We start from the raw sequence: 22,402 nt of genomic DNA, 5'->3' as shown, positions 1-22,402 counted from the left end.
TCAACAGGACAGATGTCTGACTGTCCTCCCGTTTCAATGTGTATTATCAGTACTCCTTCAGAGTTGCTGCAAAATAGCACAAACATCAATAAGAATAGAATTTGAACTTAAATTTACTTTAAATTAGGCTTTATAGGTGAAAATGGTAGGTTTTCAGAAAATAAGCCTCACCACCACATTACTGAGCATGCGACATCAACACAAGGATGCCTGGGCAATGCAACAGCCTCCAGAAATGGGACAGGCTCCTAAATGCTGAAAGTGACAAGCCAGCCTGGTTTGACAAGCTTTGCCAACGGCTAGCCAAATGCAATGAGATTACCCTGATCTGGGGAACAGAGATACTTGAGCTCAGGAATTTCCCCCTGGGTGTGATTACCTTGTAATAGCCACTATCCCTCATTCTCATTTCTAGCTGTAAAAGAGGTGCAGAGCGAGGTTAACCCTAGTTTGTGTCCATTAGCCAGTAAACTGTCAAGGCATGGTTTTTAAGGCAACCTTGGAAAAGTGCACAGGAACAATAATGTCTGTCATTAAGGTAGTGAGGTTTCAACTAGAAGAGGCACTTGTATACTGTGTCAGTGTAGCGTTCAAGTGTTTGCTTTTAATTTACTGGGGGAAATCTTAGTGAATCACTCAGGTCTGGACTGGCCATTAGAGCCACTGCTGAATTTTCTTTTCCCCTCAATTTCCTGTTGCTCAAAACCAAGCATTCTCTTTCCATGATGCCTTGGAACGATAAATCCAGGGTGATCTAGCTCAGGCTGGAAGAATGTGAGCTGACTGCCATAGAACATCCTTGTTCTGAGACACAGCCACTAACAGGTCACGTTTTCACTTCAGAGTGAGATGCATATGAGAAGTCTGCATGGAGCACAATGCTGCATTCCAGAACAACTTGGCCTCCAGCTGAGGACCTGCAGAGAAGACTTGTCCATGCAAGAGAAGGCTTTTGCTTTGGGAGATAAAGGAAAATGGGATGCATCTGCCTGTGGGTCTTGGTGGAAGACTTGTAGCACTGAAAACTGGTCCTGGTGTAGAGCCTTGGTCGCTGAAGAGCCACCAAGCAGCTCTACCTCTGTGATGCAGGGGATTGAATCAGAAACAGTGACAGGCAATAGCACCAGACACCTCAGGCCATTTTGCTTTAGTGGGAGACATGGTCTGGTGTGAAATGCAGGACATAGGGATTGACTGCATAGGGTTAGCCCCCAAAATACACCTGGCCCAGTATCCTACCCTGGATGAGACCCAGCAGATGCTCAGGAAGTAATACAAAAATAGAGCAAACATTTGTTTATACTTCCCAGAATACTCTCCATTTCCCTAGTGGTCTGTGACTCAGGAACACCCTGAACTGTAGATGCCAGCTTTACATTTAATAGCCCTTGACGGATTCCTCTTCCATTGATTAGCTTTCACCCTATTGAAACAACACAAATTTTAAACATCCACTGTACTCTATGGCAAGGAGTGCCGCAGCTAAAAATCCCCTTTGTTTATTTTGAACTTGTCACTTGATAATTTTCTTTATTCACTCTCTTCCTTTGAAGAGCACTGAATAATATGAACAGCTGTTCCCCAGTCACATCGCTCTTCCTTTCAGAAAACTCGGTCGTATTTCTTCTTCAGTCATTTTTTCTTCCAGGATAAAAAGTCTTAATCTATTAAGTCATTCCCTGAATGGAGGCCCTTCTGTGCTTTTGATCATCTTCAATTACCTTCCTCTATAACTTTTCTATTTCTTCTGTATCATATTTGAGATCAGTGAATCAGGACTGCACAATGGTATTCAAGAGAAGGAAGTCCACAGTTTTATACAGCAGCATAATGATTTCCCCTGTTTTGCTCTCTCCTCCTTTCCTAATAATTCCTAGTTTTCTGTTTGCTTTTTTGATTGCTACTGAGTCTTGAGCTGACATTTGCATAGAGTTATCTATTATAACCTGAAGATTTTGCTCCCAAGTGGAAATAGCCAGCTCAGAGCCCATTATTTTGTATGTAAAGTTAGGATTGTCTTTTCCCATGTGCATCACTTTACATTTATCTACATCAGATTTCATCTGTGATTTTAATACCCTTTTATTCAGTGCCATGTGGGTCTTTCTGCAACTATTCACAGTCAACCGTTTGCCTCAACCACTCTTAATGTCATCAGCAAACTTCTCCTCTCTCTGCTTGCTGCTATTTTGAGATTATTTATGAATATTTTGAAAGCTGTTTTGAAAGAAACATTGTTTTGAAAGAACAATGTTTAGGCTCATTTAGCAGCTTCCTCTCTCAAATCTGAAGTGATGTCTCCCAAGGAGAAGGAAGAAATGCAGTTTCCCAAGCTCTTGCAGTGTCACTGGAGAACAGCTGGCATTTCTGGGAATAAATGGCATTGTGCCTAACCAGCATGACTACTTTTCCCCTTGCACAGATAGGATGGGGGGGGTGACGCCGCTTGCTGGGATGTGTGTCTTCCTCCACCAGACCAGTGGAAGATGGACTCAAGCACAAAGAGGTGTGCAGAAGAAAAAGAGGCAGAGTGGAAGCAATGGATGACAAAGCTTTTCTCTGAGAAAACCCCTGCACACAAAGTTGTGTTGAATGAATAGGAGTTAACTGGCAACTCTTCCTTGCAAAAAGTGATCTGGGAGCCTGTTGAGCTTGCCCAAGGGAGTTCAATGCCAGAGTCAGGTAAGGAGTCTCTATCCATGGGAGGAGAACATGAGGATGATGGCGAGTCACTGCCCTCTGCACAGGCAAGGTGAGACCCAGCTGGTCAGTTAGCGAGAATACCCAGAGATCACCACTGATGAGCACTTTTTCAGTGGTGTATTTTCCCCAGGAAGCAGCACCTTGTAGCAGTGCAGGGATCATTGTTGGGGAGCAACAACAAGGGGCACTTCTTTCTGCTGGAGGCATCCTTGTTTGGGGAAAGAGGCTGGAGAGTTGCTGCTGCTATTTGTAGCCAAGAGGAGTCCAACTGAGCATCACTCCAGCACCAGAAGCGAGCATGAAATTAATTCACCTAGGGAAAAAACAGGAGGGAAAGTTAATTGCTCTGGTGGAGGGTTCCTTGTCCCTGTCCAGTGGTGTACCTTGGAGCCACAGGGTCACACAGAACATTTCCCTCTCCTCCTAGAAATGGGGATGGTTTCCCAGATAGCAGAAGGTTTTCTGCATCACCTGAGTTATCCATGCTTTGTTGCTGTTTCCTCTTTTCTCCCATCATTTTGATCCTTTGGGGTTAGACTTGCAAGTGCCATCATATCTTCATGGAAGCAACAGTCCACACTGAAATTTGCCTCCAGTTCTGAGAGGCAGTACAAAGTCCAAGTGCAACTCAGGTCTCCAGGTTGGTTCTGTTTTAAGCCCTTTGGGCAGGGTCTGTCTTCTGACTCTGCAGGGATCAGGAATGTAAGTGGTGTGCAGCACTTGGTCCCACCAGCCACACAAGCTGAGCTTTGTCTTGAGAGACTGGAGTGGCAGTCAGGGACACAACATGCAGATGGAGTAAGACAGGGCTCCCAGTCACACACGTGATGAACTGTGTAAGCAGGATGTCCCAAAAGATGAGACTCACCTCACCTATGGAAGTGCATACACATGCCTTCCGCCATCACCTGCAGCTCCACTTGACCTAAAGGCAGGAAAACAGGCTCTACTCACTTCCATACCATTCACTTCTCTTACCCTCCAAACCAGGCTGCTCCATCCAAACTGCCTAGCGGGGTCAGATCCAGGCTGCTCAGCTAGAAATCAGGAGGGGATGTACTCCTGGTCCCAGGCCAAGCCCTGGTCCAAGAGTTTAACAGCACAGGTAAAAGCTTTATAGGATACAAGCAGCCTTGAATTCATCAGTAAGGACATCACCACTGTGTCCAGCAAGGGATGGTGTGTCCTGGAGTGTCCCCTCAACCCAGCTGCCAAGAGAAGCAGCTCCCCAGTCCTTGTTGTCCCAGCCCCGGTGACCCTGGGAGGGTAAGCAAAGACTGGATTTCTGTCTCATCAGCCAGGGGCTGGATGGGATCCCCCTGACAGCTCAGGCCCCTGCAGCACTCTCTTCCCTCCCTGCCTCCCCTCTCCCCTCCCCAGCCAGACAGCATTGCTGTTTCTGTAGGTGTGCAAGAAAATTACCTGTGATTTATCACACAATCAGTGATTTTGTTGGCTTTTTTATTTTCAACATAGAAGCACGTTATACTGCTCTCCCATCCTGAAGTATAGGGTAGGGGTAGCAAATCCTCCTGCCTGGGACTATTTGTCTTTTTAGCCTCATAAAAAGCCTGAAAAATAAAAGCAAGAACAAATCTCCAGTTTGCTGCTTTTTTGTTCCCCTCTATCCCTTACAACCAGGAAGGAGATTCTTAGCTATTCTGCAGAGCCAAAATGTGCATCTTCAGGTTATATATAAATTAGTGCCACAGTTACAGCTGGAGTCAGACACTTCATGTGTACAAAATGCAGCTACCTGGGAGCTGCTGCAGACAAGTCCCTCGGGTCCCTGAGACAGACACAACCTGAGCACAGCCCCTTTCTGCACATGAAAATTAGCTGATGCATTAATGATGATCTCTTTGCTTTCCCCTCTCCTAGTTGCTCTTCATTCTTCCCAGAGAAGCAGGTGGTAACACTGCTTATTTCTGTTAGACAGCATTAAACCCAGCTCCCTTGTAACGCTGGGAGCTAAGCCCTTAGCAAAGAAATGTTTCTATGTTGCTCTTTGGTACCTTGCAGGATAAATTACTTGTGTGTCTGATGGAAAGAGGGCCCTTAGCAAATTATATTTTCAGAGAGCAGCTACTAACATAGCATAAGAAGACTTGAGCTTTGTACATGAAATGTGAAAACACAGAAGTGAAGGATGAATTTTTCTCAGTTATTTGAAGGGGTTTAATTAAAAAGTAAGCAAACAAATAAAAAAATCCTAAACCCAGGCTACGTGGAAAGCATGGAGTGTGATGGTCTGGCAGTGTTCTGGGGTTGGTACCGGTGTGGGGAAAAAAACCCTGGGACAGAGCATCCACATCCTCTATGTTCAGGCAGACAACCCTACCACACTTTCCCCACCTCTCTTCCTGCCTCTCACCACCTCAGTTTTGCTCCTGCAGCACTGTCATTCTTCTGAGCTCAGAAGACAATGTTATCCTGATGGACAGATGTTTTTTTCTCCTGTTCCAGGATGGAAGTGGTCAGATTTAGTATCCAGCAGCAACAACACTTGTGTGGGGGAACACCTGCAGGAATGCCCTGCCTCCAGGTGGGTCACTGTGACCCTCCTCCCTTAGATAACTCCCCTCAGCCTCCTGGACTGGCTACACAACTCGTGCTGCTCTTGTAAGGAAATGAGGTCTACAGAGCTGGCTGTCTTGGGGGTGGCTGTCTTAAGGGTGGTGGAAGCTGGGGTAACTTCCCCTAGACACTCTCCCATGATGGTTTTCTTCCAAAGCCTACTTTATGTGTCCCAAATCTTCGTTCGCGAAGCCTAGCCATGACTTTATGTGGGCTTTCTGTGGGCTCACCTTTCCTTGACTGTTTGTCAGCTACACACTGGGCAACATGGCTGTTTTCATCACGTTCACCAGGGAAGGCCTGTTCACCTATTGCATGCAGAACAGCAGGTACCCAGGGCTGAGGACTGCCTCTGGGAGCCATGGTCACAGGGTCTGCTCCCACCCTGATGGCCACCTCTGGTGACTGCAAGCCTGGGGGACACCAGGTACCAGCTCACACCCAAACAGTCCCAGTGGCATCCCAGGGTTTTAATGCATGCTGAAAGCACCTTCAATTTTTTACTCTAGTTTTATTTTTTCCTATGTTAAAGCTCATGAAAAGTACAGCCTACTAGAGTGGTTGTTTCTTGTGTTGTGCACCAAGGTTCGGGTGCGGGCAGGGTGCACAGCACAAGGGCACTTGGGTATTGCCCCATCTCAATTGCCAGTGACATTTGTCCACAGATGTCCTCATATCCCCTGGCATGAGGATTGATCCTGGCATCTACTTTACCCGCTTCCCATGGAGCCCCAAGTGGCCATGTTGGAAAAACATGGGCCTGCTATCTGCATGAGGGGAATCCAAAATAGCCAGTCAGTTAGCTTGAGGTTAGCATTCCTTCTGGTTTGTTTCACATCTCCAGAGAGTGCTTCTCACTAAAGAATGACTTAGGTGACCAATTTCACAGAATCACAGAGTTGTTAGGGTTGGAAGGGACCCCTGGAGATCATTTAGTCCAACCCCCCTGCCAAGGCAGGTTTATCTAGAGGAGTCTCCTTCTTGCAGTCTAAGTTGTAATATGAAGTGACTGATGGCTTTAGTAAAAATGGCTAGTATTTGAGCCATCAAATATTAATTTTTGACACCCCATCCCAGTCTTCAAAGTTTCGCTTCAGAAAGCTAGTGTCTGGGGGAATCAGTAAATCCCATCTCAATTTTACAAGTCCGCCCTGTGCTGAGGCTAATTAATGAACATCCTAAATGTCTAACTGGCTATTGCAAATCATTTTAAATAGCTTTTGCAATAATGCTTCCATCAGACTCCTGCAGTCCTACCATTTGCCTGCAGACATGTTGGTCTTTCATCCATCACACAGCAGCCAGGTTTTACAGCCTGACACCAAGGCGATCCCCGGCAGCACTAAGCCATTGCTGATCTACTGTGGGTCTCTCCTGACCTCACAGGATCACAGGCTTCCCATCGGTGTTAGCCATGTACCAGCTGCTGGCTCACCACTGAGCTGGGGCAGGCTGCTACAACCCACCCAGCCTCCCCCAGCACTAAAGGGCAATACTAAGAGACCACTCCGATATTTGTAAAGAGAATATTGTAGTTTTGATGAGAGGAAAAGAGAAAACCAACAGCCTGTTCTACTTATGCACTGGTTCAGGCTTGCCCATGGCAAGCACACTGTAGCACATCATAGCAAAGTTAGATTTTTTTTTTTTTCCTGCTGCATTTTCAAAGTTGCAGCACAAGGTAATGCTGGGGGAGGCCAAGCCGCTTTTGCAGCCCGGTGAGAATCAACTTCTTCATGCTTAGGCAGGAAAATCTCAATGTAATATATGCTGTGAATGATAAAAGCTCCCCGTGTGCCACTGCGAGGGGGATGCTCCAGCACCCAGAATCATCCACGCAGATTGTCATGAGATAGGGATTATTGATTTGTATTTGTATGCATAAATATGGGCTGTTTCCCCTCACACGCTGTCTTTCTCTCTCCTTTGTAGTTTGGCAAGGCCATTTCCCTCATCCAGCCACATGCACGACCATACACACATGCACAGAAGACCTATTTTTAGCATTAAGGTTGCCAGGGCAAAAGGAATTCCCATGTCCAAGGACTTTCAGAAGATGTAGATATGCAATAGAAGGAGGGGAACACACACACATGCAACCCACACTCTGCCCAAGGATATTTTCTGCCCTTCAGGGACTCATTGCTCTCCCAGGGGCCATCCAATCTCTGTAACATGCAAAAACTCACCAAAAACCAGCCCCAGAAGGGATTGGTCCCAGAAGTGATTCTTGAATGGAAAACTGGAAGTTTGGTCCAATTGCAGACAAAATACAGCATTTGGGACCAGGCAGTTGTTGGGTCTAAATGCATCTGTGTGTTTCTCCCCAAGGTCACCCTGGACCCATGCACAGGGATCTACTTGGACTGGGCAAGGACCAGTCAGAAGCTCTGGAAGTGGCATGACTTCAGACACCACTCTCACAGTCCTCCTTTGCAGTCCATCACCATGAAACTGAACTGCCAGGTCACCATTAAACCCCTGGCTTAAGGTAAAACTGACTTAGTGTTCCCCAGCCACAGCAATCGTGTCTGCTTCAAAGTGGGGTCCTGCTCAAGGCAAGCACTTGTTGTGGTAGCCCAGCCTGGCCAGCTCCTGTTTGCCAGTTCCTCAGAGAGCAGCAGGGAAACCCCCCCAGTGGAGATAAGCTTGGGACTGTTGTCTGGGACTGGTCACAAATTTTCATGTGGAAAAATCACCATTTCTTTCAAAACCAAATTTCCTGCCTGTGTGACTCTTAATGAAATTCCGTCTCAGGAAAGCATTTAGACGAGATTGAAATGCTGTCGCTGAAGGGTAAGAACAACAAGACTCACAAATTCATTTTGAAACACTTTTTCTTTTCAAAACCTTAATATTAAATGTCAATACAAGCACAAAGCCTCTGATTTTATCTAAACAGCATTTCACTTAACGTGAAACAAGCATCTGGGGAGAGGAACACCAGAATCTTCTGGTATTTGTTGTCACTCAGGTTTCCTACCTCTGACCCTTCCTCAGAGGTGGAAATGCTGTTCTGGTCAGGGCTCAGCTGTGCTCAGTGCCACTGTGACAGTCCCAGCCTACTGGTGTGTAACCCTGTCCTTCACTAGATGCAAACACAACAGGTCACCACTGAAACACAGTGCTTGGTTGGGGGCTGAGGCCTCAGGGTAAAGGACTTAAGTTGTCTTCCCTGGTGCAGGCACAAACCAAATGATGACTGTCCTCACAGCAATAGTCTGTATGTGGCCACAGATGTATCACCAAGGGAAACAGGCCTCTGCCATAGCTGTTTAGAAAGGTGGCAACTACACACTGCCTGAAGTACACAGAACCATAAGGCACTGGCTACTGCTCTTTGGCCCCCAAAACTCAGACTCCTCAGGACCAACTGCTGTGTTAGGTAAGGAGGTCATCTTCCTTGCCCCACTACTTCTGGGCAGCTCACTCCAACCAGAGCAGGCTCAGGTCGTGAGTTTAGCCCCTCAGTCCCTTTGTACATGTACTGGAAGAGGATCAGCTCCAAAGGGCAGCTGTAAGGGTTAGTGTGCTCCATGGCCATGAAAGGAAAGGGCACCCATGACACATTACACGGATAAGTGAGAAAGGCTGGGTTACAAGAGATGCAGGATACTCTCACACTGGGCCTCCCCTCAAAGAGTTTAGCATTAACAATTTTCACTTCGCATGGACTTCTCTTTGCAGCTGAAAGACCCAGAAAAAAGTCAGCTACTGAAGTGGCCAGAAAGCAAAGACGAGCTCATCCTTCAGTATAAAAAGATTCAGCTCAGGAGCCTGCCGTCCAAAAATCAGACAATGTTGCAATACTTTTGGCAATCCCTTTCTCACTGATATCACTCCTTGTGTTTCATCATCTTCTGTATCTCCATGAAATACTGAAATGAAGATATCTGTGCTCACAGCAAGCAGTTACATCAGCATTTCAGATCAACTCTTCCTTCATCAAGGTGCTAACAGTCACTTTGCAATGAAAATAAAGTTCCTTTTTTCAAGCTCACAATGCCTATCTGTACATCAAGTCCTTGTAGCACCAAGTTTCTTTCAGCTGACAGCGTTTGATGGATCACAGTCTGATGAGTGGGGTTACACAGTGAATGCGCAGTACTCTGAAGCAGATGGCTTCCATCCTACAGCCAACAAACCGGAAATTTTGGGAACTGGTTGTACCAAATGTGACTGATGAGCCTGCTTTGGCTCTCAGCCAGAGATACCTGGGCTGGTGGAGAGGGGATGGCAACCAGCAGCTTAGGTACAGGGACCAGGGGCAACCCAAGAGAGGAAAGATGAGGTGTCTCTGGGGTTTCCAGGCTCCAGTTCATGGTAGGTGGCACCTCCCATGGCTTAGTGGCAGGGTTGGGCACCTCAGAAAGGGATCAACTGATTTCTTTTTGTTCTCTTTAGAGCTCTTTACATCAAAGATCTGATTTGCTCCACAGTGTTGGCTTGGGTCTAGGACCCAGTGAGGATGAAAATGCATGAGAGCAGGAGAAAACAGCAATTGTGGACAAAGAGTTGGATCTACCTGCAGTCACCGACATGCAGTTGCTTCAGCAGCACAGACGTTTCCATTTCCCCTTTTCGTACCCACATCACTTTGTCAATACCAAACATGCAGTGTGAGGAAAGGACTATTAGTTTTGCTTGAAAAACACATGCCACAGTGTAAGGTTATGCCTCAGGCATCACTGTTGTACAAAAAGAAGGGTGGATGCCTGGCCAGCTGCTTTGGCATTCACCTCATTTATGAGATGCAATCCAAAGGGCCAAACCTCTTTAGGAGGCTCCAAGCCTCTAGGAAGCTAGTCACATATCACTGCCCCACACCTGTCAGACAGAAGCTGATTTCCACAGGAGGGTTTCTACTTAGGTTAGTTCATTCAAATGACGTTGTCAAAGACAGAGGGTGAAGGGAAGCTTCATGGTGACATTACAGAAGACAAACCACAAGTCTCTGGATGATACAATACCAAGGGCCAGAAGAACACTGTGGTAATGAGGAACTATGGGAAGATGAGTCTGTGAGTAACCAGGTAAGAACAGTTATCAAATACAGTAATACTTGTGTTTTCTGCCACCAGTTCCCAAGTTTTCTCCTAGTAAAAGCCAATAGCTAAAATAGGTTTTTGTATTACAGTTGTGGTTTCTTCCCCCTAACAAAATTGTAAGGAAAGAGACCAATCAGTCACACAAGACTGCTTGTCAGTAAAGAAAATATAAATTTACTTTTATTATAACCATAAAGAGGCATTAATTTAACAATTAGCTGTACATTCAGCACTCAGGTATGTATGTGTGCCAAATAAACCCAGTTCTCTTACTGCTAAAAAAAGAACGCTTCTCAGCAATGCACTTGCCTGTGCTTACAGGATGTTTATTGTCTCTGTAATACAGTTATCTTGACAGACAGGCCTCAGGATACAGAATAAAGTTTTACTCTTGGACCAAAATAGGAGGCAACATTTTTATTTAAAAAAATTAAAAACAGCAAGTTTCTAGTCAGATAATATAAAGCATCTTAAATTAATCTTTTGAAAGTATTTACACTATTTGTAAACGTAAATATCTGAAACTGTACATGTTTAAACAAATGTTCACTTAGCAAACAGGCTGTATAAACTGATTGCTCTTCTAATCTTTCCACCAGCTGTCTGGATACTCTAAGAGAGAAAAAGATCCCAACCACAAAAGTGACTACTGCCATGGTTTAGCCTTCATGTCTTTTTTGTACAATGTCTGTATTAAGTCAGTCATAACTCTGTACAGTGACCAAGCAGTCCTTCTGAAAAACTTCATAAAAAACAAATATACATATATTACAATGCACTGGACATTATTTTACAGTCTGTATTTCTACATAAGTGAAGAGAAAGGGCAAGTTTTCTTCCTTGTTAGTTAATTTTTAAGGGGTCATATAAGGTCCTAGGAGTACCATTGATGTACCTCAGCACAACTGCTGCAACACTTCTTGTGGTAGCTTTAAATCCTACCATCCTGTTCTCCATTCATGTAACTTGTAATAGGAAAATTATTAAATCAAAATACCACCAATGTGCCTGGAAATTTCTTCATATTTAAAAGTACAGAATAGGTTTTATAAATAAATAAAAAAATCTGCCATGTTTCTCACTACATTTCTGTTTTGCAGTGCTGACCAATAAGGATTTACACAGTGACACACCCTGAAGCTGCTTGAAGGGTTTCATTCCATTAATGCCCAGGCATTTAGCATTCAGCTTTCTGCACTATTGACCAATAAATGCATACTGAACAGTGTGCATTGTTTAACAGGTACCGAGCACCTCTCCTCTGTTTACAATGCTGATTTGACAGCCTTGCACATTCAATTTCAGGCATCCCCACTCCCCCTTACTCCACGGCACAAAGGCTGTGCAAGTTCCAGTCTCGATCCTGCTTTAAACAATATGAAACCACCATTTGATCTTGGGAAAGGCAAAAATCCAACTCCACCCTAAAACTAAGCACCTGAAAACCTCAATGCTTAGCTTTGCTGTAAAGCATCTGAAAGCATGCAGTTCCCTAGAAACAACGGAACTTATATTGCACAGCTTTCTATTGCAAATTCCAAGGATCTGAGTCCCTTTACAGAGGAAGGTGAGACCCTTTACAGAGGAAGGTTAGTAAAACTTCAGGTCAGACCTCACAGCTCCCAATCACAACAGTATAAGAAAAACAGCACATCCAGTGTTTCAAGAAACACTTCACATGTGGGAAATAAAGTTTTCCCAACTAAGAACCTCTGAATTATGTTCAAGCACACGGTGGATTACCAGGATTTTCATGGCAGTTAAAGAAAAACTCAGGGCATGCCTGCTTAAGTCAAATTGTCATACCAATGTGCTTATCTTCCAAGTCTTGCAGATATCTCCTACTGCTCTCATTTGATTCCCTGCACTTTATTTCCAGAGTGTCTTTGAAAGTGCGACTTTCCATTGCATACATCAGCTTATTAAGGGAAAGCAAAAATGTTTTTTTCATTAAAAAGCAAAAAACAAGAGGCTTCAACTTCGAAAACATTTGGATAAGGCAGTAACTGAGCTTCCATAAGAGTGATCAGCAAAGGCTTTTTTGTTTTGTTTTCTTCTGCCCAATTCTCAAGCCTATGAACAGAAAAACCTTGGGGTTTTTTTTCTTTTTTTTCCCCTAGAAGTTTTGATGCAGACTGGACTGCACAGTGGGATCCTTCGTCTACTTCAAGTAAATGTCTTTGTGTTTCCTTCACTGCCTGGCATTGAGCTGAAGCTTATTTCAAGCAGTCTCATTGCTGGGTTACTTAGACATCGATAATAATAAGTTCACCTGAAAGACAAAGGGAAAGCCTATGTTAGACAGAACAGCTAAGTTTCAGAACTGATGTGTTATATTTTAACCTTTAAACAAGATTCCTAGGAAGAACATTAGTCAGGAGAAGACAGCTACAAAACAACTGGCCAAAATTTCCAGTCAAGTGCCTACTCGTAGGCTTTTTAAAATGCAGTTGTTGACCATACTGACTACTTATTTCACCAGTCACAAGCTACTGTGTCAAATTTTCTAAGATGACTTCATGTGTTGTCAAGAAATTCCAAAAAACAGGCACACTGGAAAAAAATGATAACATTCATCTCAGATATCTGAAATACATTTGGGATCCTACGCAATACTTGTTTCCTACAGATTACAATATGGTTTCCCATCCAATTCAGTTTGTAGGATAAGTGATCCTAAGGTTTAACAGATAAACGATTAGAGGAAGCCATCTCCTCTAGGATAACCCCACCTCCTTATGGTGCATCAGTCCCACTCTGTGCTCCAAGACAGTTATCACACATTCCTGTGGCCACATTCACTGCAGGAAACATCCTCTAATCCACAAACTAGTTTACCTATTTAAATATTAGCATCCTGTGATAATCAAGATTCTACCCACTTTCCCTAGACCACTAAGGTCAAAGTGACATCTTCAAAACCTACTTGGTTTCTGTCAGAAAATCCTAACAGAGAGAATTCTTAAACCAAATCATCTCTGAGACTAAAGACTTTACCTACCACGTAGGGTTACACTTCCATAACAATTGCACATTTTCCCAACACAATTTACTTGAAATGCACCTTAGTAATTCTTTCTCATGCTTCCTGAATGCAGAAGTTGCTGCTTTTTATATTTGGCAAAAGCAAGACTGCCTTCAAATGCACAGGCTTTTTTAAGGCGCATTCATTGGCTTTGATATCTCTCTGAAAAGACAATGCCTAGAAACAGAAAAACTCTTCTACAATGTTGTACAACTCAGTGCCAGCAACATCAATCATCACTTTGGTTTAAGAAAATCAGTTATATAGTCTTTAAAGAAAAACTCAAACAAAGCCCTTTTCTAGCTGAGAGCCTAAAGTTCAGATAACCCCTGAGTTTAATCATCCAGGATTAAGGGGGATAATAAATAAATAAAGATTCTGAACATTGGAAATACTAAAAATGAAAAAAATCAATGTTTAGAAAAGCAAGTCACATGAAAGAGCAACTGATAAAACATAGAGCTTCAATACATACCTGTTCCATTGAAGGACAAGCTATGATTTGCAGATCTTCATTACTAAATTCTTCCTTTAACAAAGCATGGAGTTTCTGGAACATTTGCTGAATGTTATTCTTTTAAATGAAAGAAGAAAAAACTCATTATTAAAAAACAGAACACTCATCTCAAACATGAACCACAATAAGCACAATGTACATGGCATAGCTACTTATATGACCAGGCAAGGAGAAGCAGTCAAGCTTTAAGAACTTTTCCTCTAAAACAAATCGTTTTGGGAACAGCTACAAGGAATCCATGTTGGCTGTGAGATAAAAAACTTCAGCCAAGGTGTGCTAAACTGAAACACTGAGTCCTAAAGACTTAACCTGGAAGCCTAAAACTCAAGCTTGGTTCTTCTGGTAGTTTATGGTAGGTTTTTCATTAAATCTGTATTATCTTCTCTGCCCCTGGTGCTTCTGCCCAGGCATAACTGACCAAACTGAACTGGTTTGGGCTGGGACAGAAGTAATTTTCTTTACAGTAGCTCATAGGGTGCCAAGTGGCAGACGTGCAGAATAAACAGGACCAGTTACTTCCCTGTAGTGTGTGTGTGTTACATAGGCTGAGTACAACAGAGACCAGGACAGCTGTTTGGGTTTGGGTTTTTTTTTAAGCTAAAGATATCATCATGAAACACCTACAGAAAAACATGCCAGCAATACTCACCCTGACTGGCTTAAACAAAATTAATTCTGTATCTTTATTGGACAAGTACAAGGACATGCTTCGTAATGTTGACGGCAGCTTTGTTTTTATTGTCTTATAAGTGGAAGAGACCAGATCGTTGATCTTTGCTGGAAGTAAAAGAAAATATGCTTAATAGGCTAAAATGGAGTTCTGCTAGCTGAAACCTAGACTCCAGAAAATCAACTCCATTTTACTGGGGCTGATCATTACCACAGGTTTAGGTGAAAGAGAGAGAGGGGGCGGCTCGACTGTGCAGTATCAAACCCATCACATGACCACAGCATGCCAGACACTGCAGAAAATGCATCCAACCCATTTCTGCAAGCTACCACATCCTCCTGAGGTTCCTGAAATCACAGCGTTCCAGTAGCAACAAAGTTCTACATAGGCTTCCCCCCTAGAAAATCTACCTGTAAAAGAAGCTGCTGGGAAATAAACAATGGTAGTAAAGAGAACAGAATATCACAAATTCACCTTACTGACCACAGGCCACATCTGCGAGAAGAAATGTCTGCACAGACACCTGGATTTTGAAACAACCAGACAGGAATCCTCTCAGACAAGATCTTCTTTCTTTATTGCTAGGAATTTTAATGATTTTACAAGATCATTGCTTAAAGGCCAGGGGAAAAATATATTTTGCAGTTTTAAAGTACTGAAGTTAATACACTCAATTTCTGCCGTATCTAAATTTTTTGCCTAATCCTGCTTCCCAGACAAATGACTCCAAGATACAGCAGAAGCTCTGCTTAGATCTGCTTCTACACACATAATTATCTCCAAACAAACATAAAAAATACTCCTGAAGAAGCAGGAGATGTTAAGTAGAAGCTCAAGTTAGCCCTTGAGAGTGTCTGACCCATGGAGCAGCACTGAATTACGTATGAATATGGCTGGCTTTGCATCTTAAGAACACAATGAAACAGAAGGTTCCGATGTATGAATTGGAATAATCAGATTTTTGACCCAGAAGCACAACTTTGTGATGTGAAGAGCAAAACAACCCAGGAACATCTAAAACTGTTCCAAATGTTCCTATGAAGTATTCACATTTCAATTCTTAAGAATAGGAAAACAAAGCCAGATTCCATTTTTGCATAGTGACAGGGAAACTGTAAAGAAAGTAGGTACCAAATGTACAGACAATAAAAGCTACAGGGTGGATTCATTCTTTCGTACAAAACCAAAAGCTTTATCATAATATAATCAAATAATTCCTTAAGCAGATTCTGTATGCAGTTGCAGAAATGCTGTTTACATGCAAGAACAGTCACAGCTTGAGAAATACTCAAGGCATTCATCTACTGCACCAATTAAATACATATTCTAAAGTTTGTCAGGTTTTGATTTAGAGGTGGCTTAACACATTTAAACTAGCACATGGGTTGAAATGGAAGGCAGGATTTTCAAAAAAAAGGTAGACAGTTCAATTTTTCAAAATCAATCACAGTCTCACAGTCCAAGTTATTCTGGCCACTTTTTCAGGTTCCTAATAGTAACATAAATATAAACCAAAGCAAATACCTGGTTGTGCCCAAGGTTGCTGTGATAGGCTGTAATTGGGACCTCCTTGAGTGGCCATTGTTTTTAAAGCAGCTACCTAAAAAAAGTAAAATCAACAAAATTATGTTTCTTTCAGTTGAATTCACAACAAAGTGACCAAGTGAAAATTGCACAAGTCTCTCAGATACCGTAGTGTACGGAATCTCCCCTGCTCTTTCTCTTCTATGACCTGGCTTAACAACACACAGGGGAAGCAGTGTGACAGAAATGCAATTCAAAATTACAACTGTGATGAATTCTTGAAAGTAAAATTCAAAATGGGATTAAATTTACAAAGACGCTTAGGCATCAAGGGATACAAAACCTCAAAAAAGATTTATACTTAAGCAGCTTAGTCAAACTCCCCAGATTCTCAATGAATCACTGGGATCACTCAGACAATCTATCAATCTCTCCAGTTACCCATCTATATTTTAGGCATGCCACTGACCCCTACCCCAGCATGACAGGCATCAGTAAATTTAATACTGTAATCTTCTAAATTCTCAAAAATCAGCAGCTGAGATATCTGCTGTCCATGCAATGCTGTAGCCCCAGTTTCTGAGAGGTCATGTCACTTATTCTCAGTAAATCAGGATCCACATCACTCTTCATTTTTCAGAATAGATTCTCCTGCGTGGTTGTTCTCAAGATACCTAGAAATCCTGAGCTCTAGAGCAGGTTCTAGAAAGAGATGTATTGTAAAAAGATATCTTTTTTGTTTCTATTCCCTAAGATGCTTCATCTTTCTGACCAACTTTTATCAGGAATTTCAGTCCCAAGAAGAACTTGTAAAGAAAGTCCTGCTCATCAAACACCTCATTGATGTAAAATACACTGAAACAAGAAAATTTTAACACACTTCACAGCCATACTCTAAGACCTCCCTCAAGAACACACATGACCCAATATAGTTTTTGAAGGCTTACAAATGCAGTCAAAGTAGGAATTTTCCAGCAAACAGAAAAGCTCCTGCCAACCTTCACAAACCTGTTTCAACTCAGTGGAACATTAAAGCTTCTTGACCTAAGAGCACAAGGGTTGCTTTCAAAAACAAACTATGTCATGTACCTTTAATGCATTAATCTCAAAAAATGCCTGGAAAATTGTTGTTGGAATTTAAAGGAAAACACATCATCTTCAGTTAATCAGACAGAACTAGCAGCTTCTCCTATACCCAATTTAAATACTAATTCCCTGGTGCTACCACTACTTCAGTTAGGTTAACAAACACACAACACATTTGTACCTTTGTCATGAACTCCTCCAGCTGTTCTATAAATTGTTTGGTTTGCTGCTGAATAAACTGCTCACAAGCTGATTTCAGATGACGATCTACATCCTTCTTAGAGTCAATATAATGTTCTCTGATTTCTGGAGTACCCTTGAACAGAGGACAACAATTCTCTTCTTTTTATTTGCCAGAGATCACCAAACACTTAAATGACACAATTTTTTCCTAATGAAATAAGACTCCGTATTACCTCCAGTAAGAACTGTATCAAGGCGTTGTTGCTGTTTAGTCTAAAAAATCTTGAAACTGCCTTGGGATTCAGGATTTTAAATGCTGCATCTGTGAATCAGAAAGTCACTCATACCATAAGTCAATGCGATTCATCTCCAGGACTTACAAACTCTAATCATCCAGTCTGAATGATTACAATGGTGACATTAATGATTCCAGTATTGCTAGGAGTGGATGCACAAATGCACATGCACAGAAGCACACAAAGCTTAATCTTCTATTTTTTAACTGTACCTGTGGTAAACCTGAATCCAATAGTTGCACAGTCTAAACAGATAAATACATTACAAGAAACTAACAAGTTACTGATATTAACTGCACTGCTATGAGCATGTAAAGTGTGCAAGCTCTCCTTGTTACTGTATCTACAAGTGAAAGACTTTTACATAAGCTATATAGTTAAGCATTTACAAACAATATGCAGAATTTTGCACATTGCCTGGGAAAACCAAGTACAGTTGCATGAAATAACTTAGAACTGGTGCTTTCTTCCTCTGTGCTTAACTGTTTCAGTTAGAACTAAATAACAAAACACCAAGGTTGATAGACACTCATATTTATGTTCTCTACAGAAGTCCCCAGAAGAAAAAGCAACAATGTCTGTAATTAACACAAGATACTGAAATTACTCCTATAGTGCTAACAGGATGTTGTCAACCTGAAATCTAGTCAAATTGGGAAAAAGAAAATTATCAGTAGTTTCAGTATAGCTTACTGCCCTACTGTCATTCATTTATCATCCTACACATCCATCTGCTTTTTTATTTTTTCAAAAGCAATTCTGTGCCCTTCTTGCTGTATAAAACAATGTGAGGGAAACAAGACATAAGAGCTAAAGAAGTGCTGTACAGGGCATTAAATCAAGAGGGAACACTAAATACACAGGCATGTAGGTTTAGCACCGAACTAAGAATCTGCACTCCTTGCAGTTAAGGGAAACCACAGAGAAAAATTATTTTTGTTCTCTGAATTATTCCCCAGAAACTTCACCAATTCCAAAGACAGTCCAAGCTCTTGATTAGAAGTCTATAAGCCAGTCAGTGAGAAAGTCCCTTTTCCCACTGCATATTTCAGTTACATGAACCTTACATTTATACTACTTCAAAAAAAATTGGGTGAAAGCATGACTTTTACATTAAGCAGTATTCTTTTTTCTATAAATCCCAAATTAAACCTTAAATCTATGTGCAGAAAGTTTGGCTAGAACACAGTAAACCTGTTAGCCCATTAGCTAATTCATTATTTTTCTTCTACAACTCATCCCAAATATAAAAGTCCTATTGTTCCATGCTACACCACATTAAGAATTAAGCACAATGTACATCTTTTCAACACCACTGCCACCACCCAATATAAAGAAAGTGTTTTCCATTACTTACCACTACCATCTGCAAAGCACTGGCTGGCACAAAAATTTATTCCATTAAATGAAAATGGAGAACAAACTTGTGTGTCAGCCAGGACAAAACACCAAAAGGATATATTTGCCCTTTAACCTCTAGTCAACTAGAAACTACTCAACAGGTAGGAGGTTTCATTGATGTTCAAGTGCAACAAGTGAAATAGTTAGTGTAAGAATTGCTTGCTTCAGAGTTAAGAGCGCAGCTTATTAGATAGTAGGAGAGAGAAGTTATTTTTTCAGCTCTCTCTTCTGGAATGGAAGGAGAGAAATTTGACATGCTTCCAGTAATTTTTCCCATTATCTTTATAAAATTGGAAACTGCATAACAGTTCACTTTTGTATTGAGAGCTTTTTTCCTGTATTTTAAACAAGAACCATAATACAATTTCAAAACCATGATCATGGCCACTATTTCTATTTTCACTTCCTAAAACAAACACACTTGCTACATAACACCATTCAACAATACTGTTTACTGAACTTGTAAAAGAAGAAAACCTTTTCAAAACAAAAACCTCAGAGAAATGTCTAGGAAATCTTGATTTGTTCTAGGAAAGTTGACTATGTATTGTTAAATTCACCTGCTAAACAGCAGTAGCAAAAGATATTCCTTTAAAGGGTCAGAAAAGGGAAAAGACATCTCTGTGCAATAGAAACGTAGGTTACTTAGCTGTTCTTAAAAAGGACTGGATAAATAAGTTAGGCCAGCAGCAAAAAGCAGACAAACACATTTCATATAAAAATAAAGAATTTGTTAGATACATCTTGAATTGTCCTGAGTAAGAGAATGGTTTTGGGTTTTTTTCAGAGAAGCTAAGAACAAAGCAAGAGATTAGAAAAAGCATACAGGTCATTGCAAGTGAACATAAAATAAACCCAGAACTTTTGCTGGCACATTAAGGGAGGACAATCCCACTCCATTCTGTAGCCAGCAACTGTTCAGTACCTCTAGTTTTCTTAAGGTCCAGGGAAATTTCCTTAATGGTGAAATCAGTGTGGAAAGGAGCAATTTGTTCACGAAGAATCAAAAGGTGTTTTATTAAGAAAAGTTGTCCATCAACCTGGGTCTACAGCAGAAGAGAAAGAACATGCATTACATGTAAAAAAATCCCCAAACAATTAGATGAAGAGCAAAGTTTCAACATTTCTGCTTTTATTAGTTAACAAGCTTTTTCCATTAGTCTGTAGTGCCATTAACTACGCTCTGGGATCAACAAATCCCACTTCTGTACTATTCCTAATACACTGCACTACAGAAACGGACTTTATTCACATCTCTTAGAAGAATTAGATTATATAGCCATATTACTAAATGTCCCCATTAAGTACAGGTATCCACTATTTGAAAGATACAAACTTATTCTTCTTAAGAGCCAGGAATTATTTAATGTAATTCATGTAATTTATAGTTGAAAAACATGAGGTTCTAAATTTGTTTTAATCATTATGATGACTAAAAAAAAGACAAACAGTTAATGTTCCTGTAATAACCCTGATTAACTGTGCTATTCTGCAAAGGTCTTACAAGGCATTTTTCTCATGTCATTAAACACAAAACTTAGTTAGTTTCTAAGCAGTACAGCAAAGATAAAAAGAATAAAACAAGGCCAAGTTCACACCACCCAGAGGATGTTTTGCACTGCTTGTCATTTTAGCTAAGTGGTTTATAATGCATGCTGGTTTTAATCTTTGAAGTCCATGGCTCATTGAGGTAAAAGGAGGAGGACTCAAGAAATCAAATTTGCTTTTGCAAGCTGGAAGAGAAATTTCCTTGATATAATGTTAAATAAAACAGTAAAGAAGAAATCAGATTTAAATATGCAGTTTTAACAAATAAAAATTTCACTAACAGTAAGTGGTGGAAGGGCTTCTTGAATTGTTTGATTTTGGCCTTTTGTTTTTTTTAATTCCACGATTTCACCAGGTAATGTTAAATTAACACGCATCAAGAACAAAGTGGTACAGATCCTAGTTCTGGGCCAACCTATCTAAGGTTCATGGCAGGATAAGTTTCATTCTCCATAATACTTTTAAGTTAATGCTGAACACAGTGCTGGAATGGATATTTAACTGCAGAATTCTGAATCAATTACATAGGCAATAGTTATCTGCTCAAACTAAAGGAAATGCAGTTTGAATTTCTTTTTAAAGATACTATGTTTAAGAGGTATTTTTCAAAAGACACTCAAATACTTCAAAACAGCTTTTCACAACTAAAACTTTTCATTACTAAGTATTTACTGCTTATAAAAATCCAACAATTTTAGCCTACTAAGACTTCTCCTTTTTTTTTTTTTTTTAAATTCACTTCCTGGCTGTTAAGAATTACCAAATTACTACAGTATTTGTATTAAAGGAATTGTGACAGGAAAAACTAAAGTTTACTCCAACTACTTAAACTAACACTTTAAGTTAAAATTACTTGATGAATCTGCATTGAATTCTGAGCAACACAACAGATCAGACCTTGTGATAATACAGCTCTGAGCAAAGAATACTTAGAAAATCTTCCCAGTGAATATAACAGAAAGATTTTTAAAAATTCAAACAAACAATGGAGGCAGAGAACAAGAGTAACAGACAGTGAAAATAAATATAGGGAGTAGAGTCCTCTAGCAGAAATTTTTCTTTAGACATCACTTCATTGTATTCCCATGAGTTAAAGCAGCCTGTAAACATGATTGCTACGACCTGTATTTCCCATTTTCAGATAGGCTTGCATGTGAATCATTATCTTTGCTTGGCAATACATTAACCATAACTAAGAACTGGCAAATCCCTCAGGTCTCTGGGGGCAGAGCAACATGTTTTGATTAAGATTTCAACAGAATTCTGAAAAACTGCTTCATGACTTTACATATACACAGAGTGGAGGGGAAGGGTTTGGAAAACATACCACAGATTCTGACCTTGTTTTTGCTGATGGAATCAGCAGCTCCCAGCAGCGACTGGATGCAGGCAGATAAGGCCTCTTGTGATAATCCCTGAAACACTGCCCTCTGCGGGGAAGAGGAAATCAAACCAACAAAAAAGGTGTTAGCCAAGCTTAGGCAGAATTTAAAGAGTTGCAGTTTGTGAACGATGTGCTTACCAGCATATAAACCTCCAGATCAACAAGCTACAAACATGTTGTCTGCATGCAGTAAGACAGGATGGCGTGACACAAAAGGTTGCTACAAGCACTCGGGCTGGATACAGGTGCACTCTCGAGCATGCCCTGCTTACCCTCTAGCTCTGAATTGGCACCCGGGGAGTGACATGGTGAGTGACACCTCACGCACTGAGAGCTACCAGCACGAATGATGTTTGCTGGGTAACCTGACCAGACACTTTGTGTGCCAGGGTAACTCCCTGTGTCGTGCGTGCAAGTTGTACCTGCAACAGACTCAAGAT

General features: G+C 41.3%; 1 protein-coding gene across 1 annotated transcript in view; it reads right to left on the bottom strand.

Annotated features, from left to right (window-relative positions):
* Window positions 1–10,479: 10,479 nt before the first annotated feature.
* The window catches only part of COG3 (component of oligomeric golgi complex 3), a 31,574-nt gene continuing 19,651 nt past the window's right edge, over window positions 10,480–22,402 (bottom strand). The window contains exons 16-23 of the mRNA XM_064645695.1: window positions 21,919–22,008; window positions 19,956–20,076; window positions 17,567–17,655; window positions 17,332–17,466; window positions 16,065–16,140; window positions 14,520–14,647; window positions 13,829–13,927; window positions 10,480–12,600 (exon numbers count right to left, since the gene is read on the bottom strand). Of these exons, the coding sequence (XP_064501765.1) occupies window positions 12,571–12,600; window positions 13,829–13,927; window positions 14,520–14,647; window positions 16,065–16,140; window positions 17,332–17,466; window positions 17,567–17,655; window positions 19,956–20,076; window positions 21,919–22,008 (768 nt within the window). The 3' untranslated portion in view covers window positions 10,480–12,570. The remainder of the gene's footprint in view (window positions 12,601–13,828; window positions 13,928–14,519; window positions 14,648–16,064; window positions 16,141–17,331; window positions 17,467–17,566; window positions 17,656–19,955; window positions 20,077–21,918; window positions 22,009–22,402) is intronic.

The sequence above is a fragment of the Pseudopipra pipra genome, chromosome 2, assembly GCF_036250125.1.
Source record: "Pseudopipra pipra isolate bDixPip1 chromosome 2, bDixPip1.hap1, whole genome shotgun sequence".
NCBI lineage: Eukaryota > Metazoa > Chordata > Aves > Passeriformes > Pipridae > Pseudopipra > Pseudopipra pipra.
This window is presented reverse-complemented; position numbering and strand designations above follow the sequence as displayed.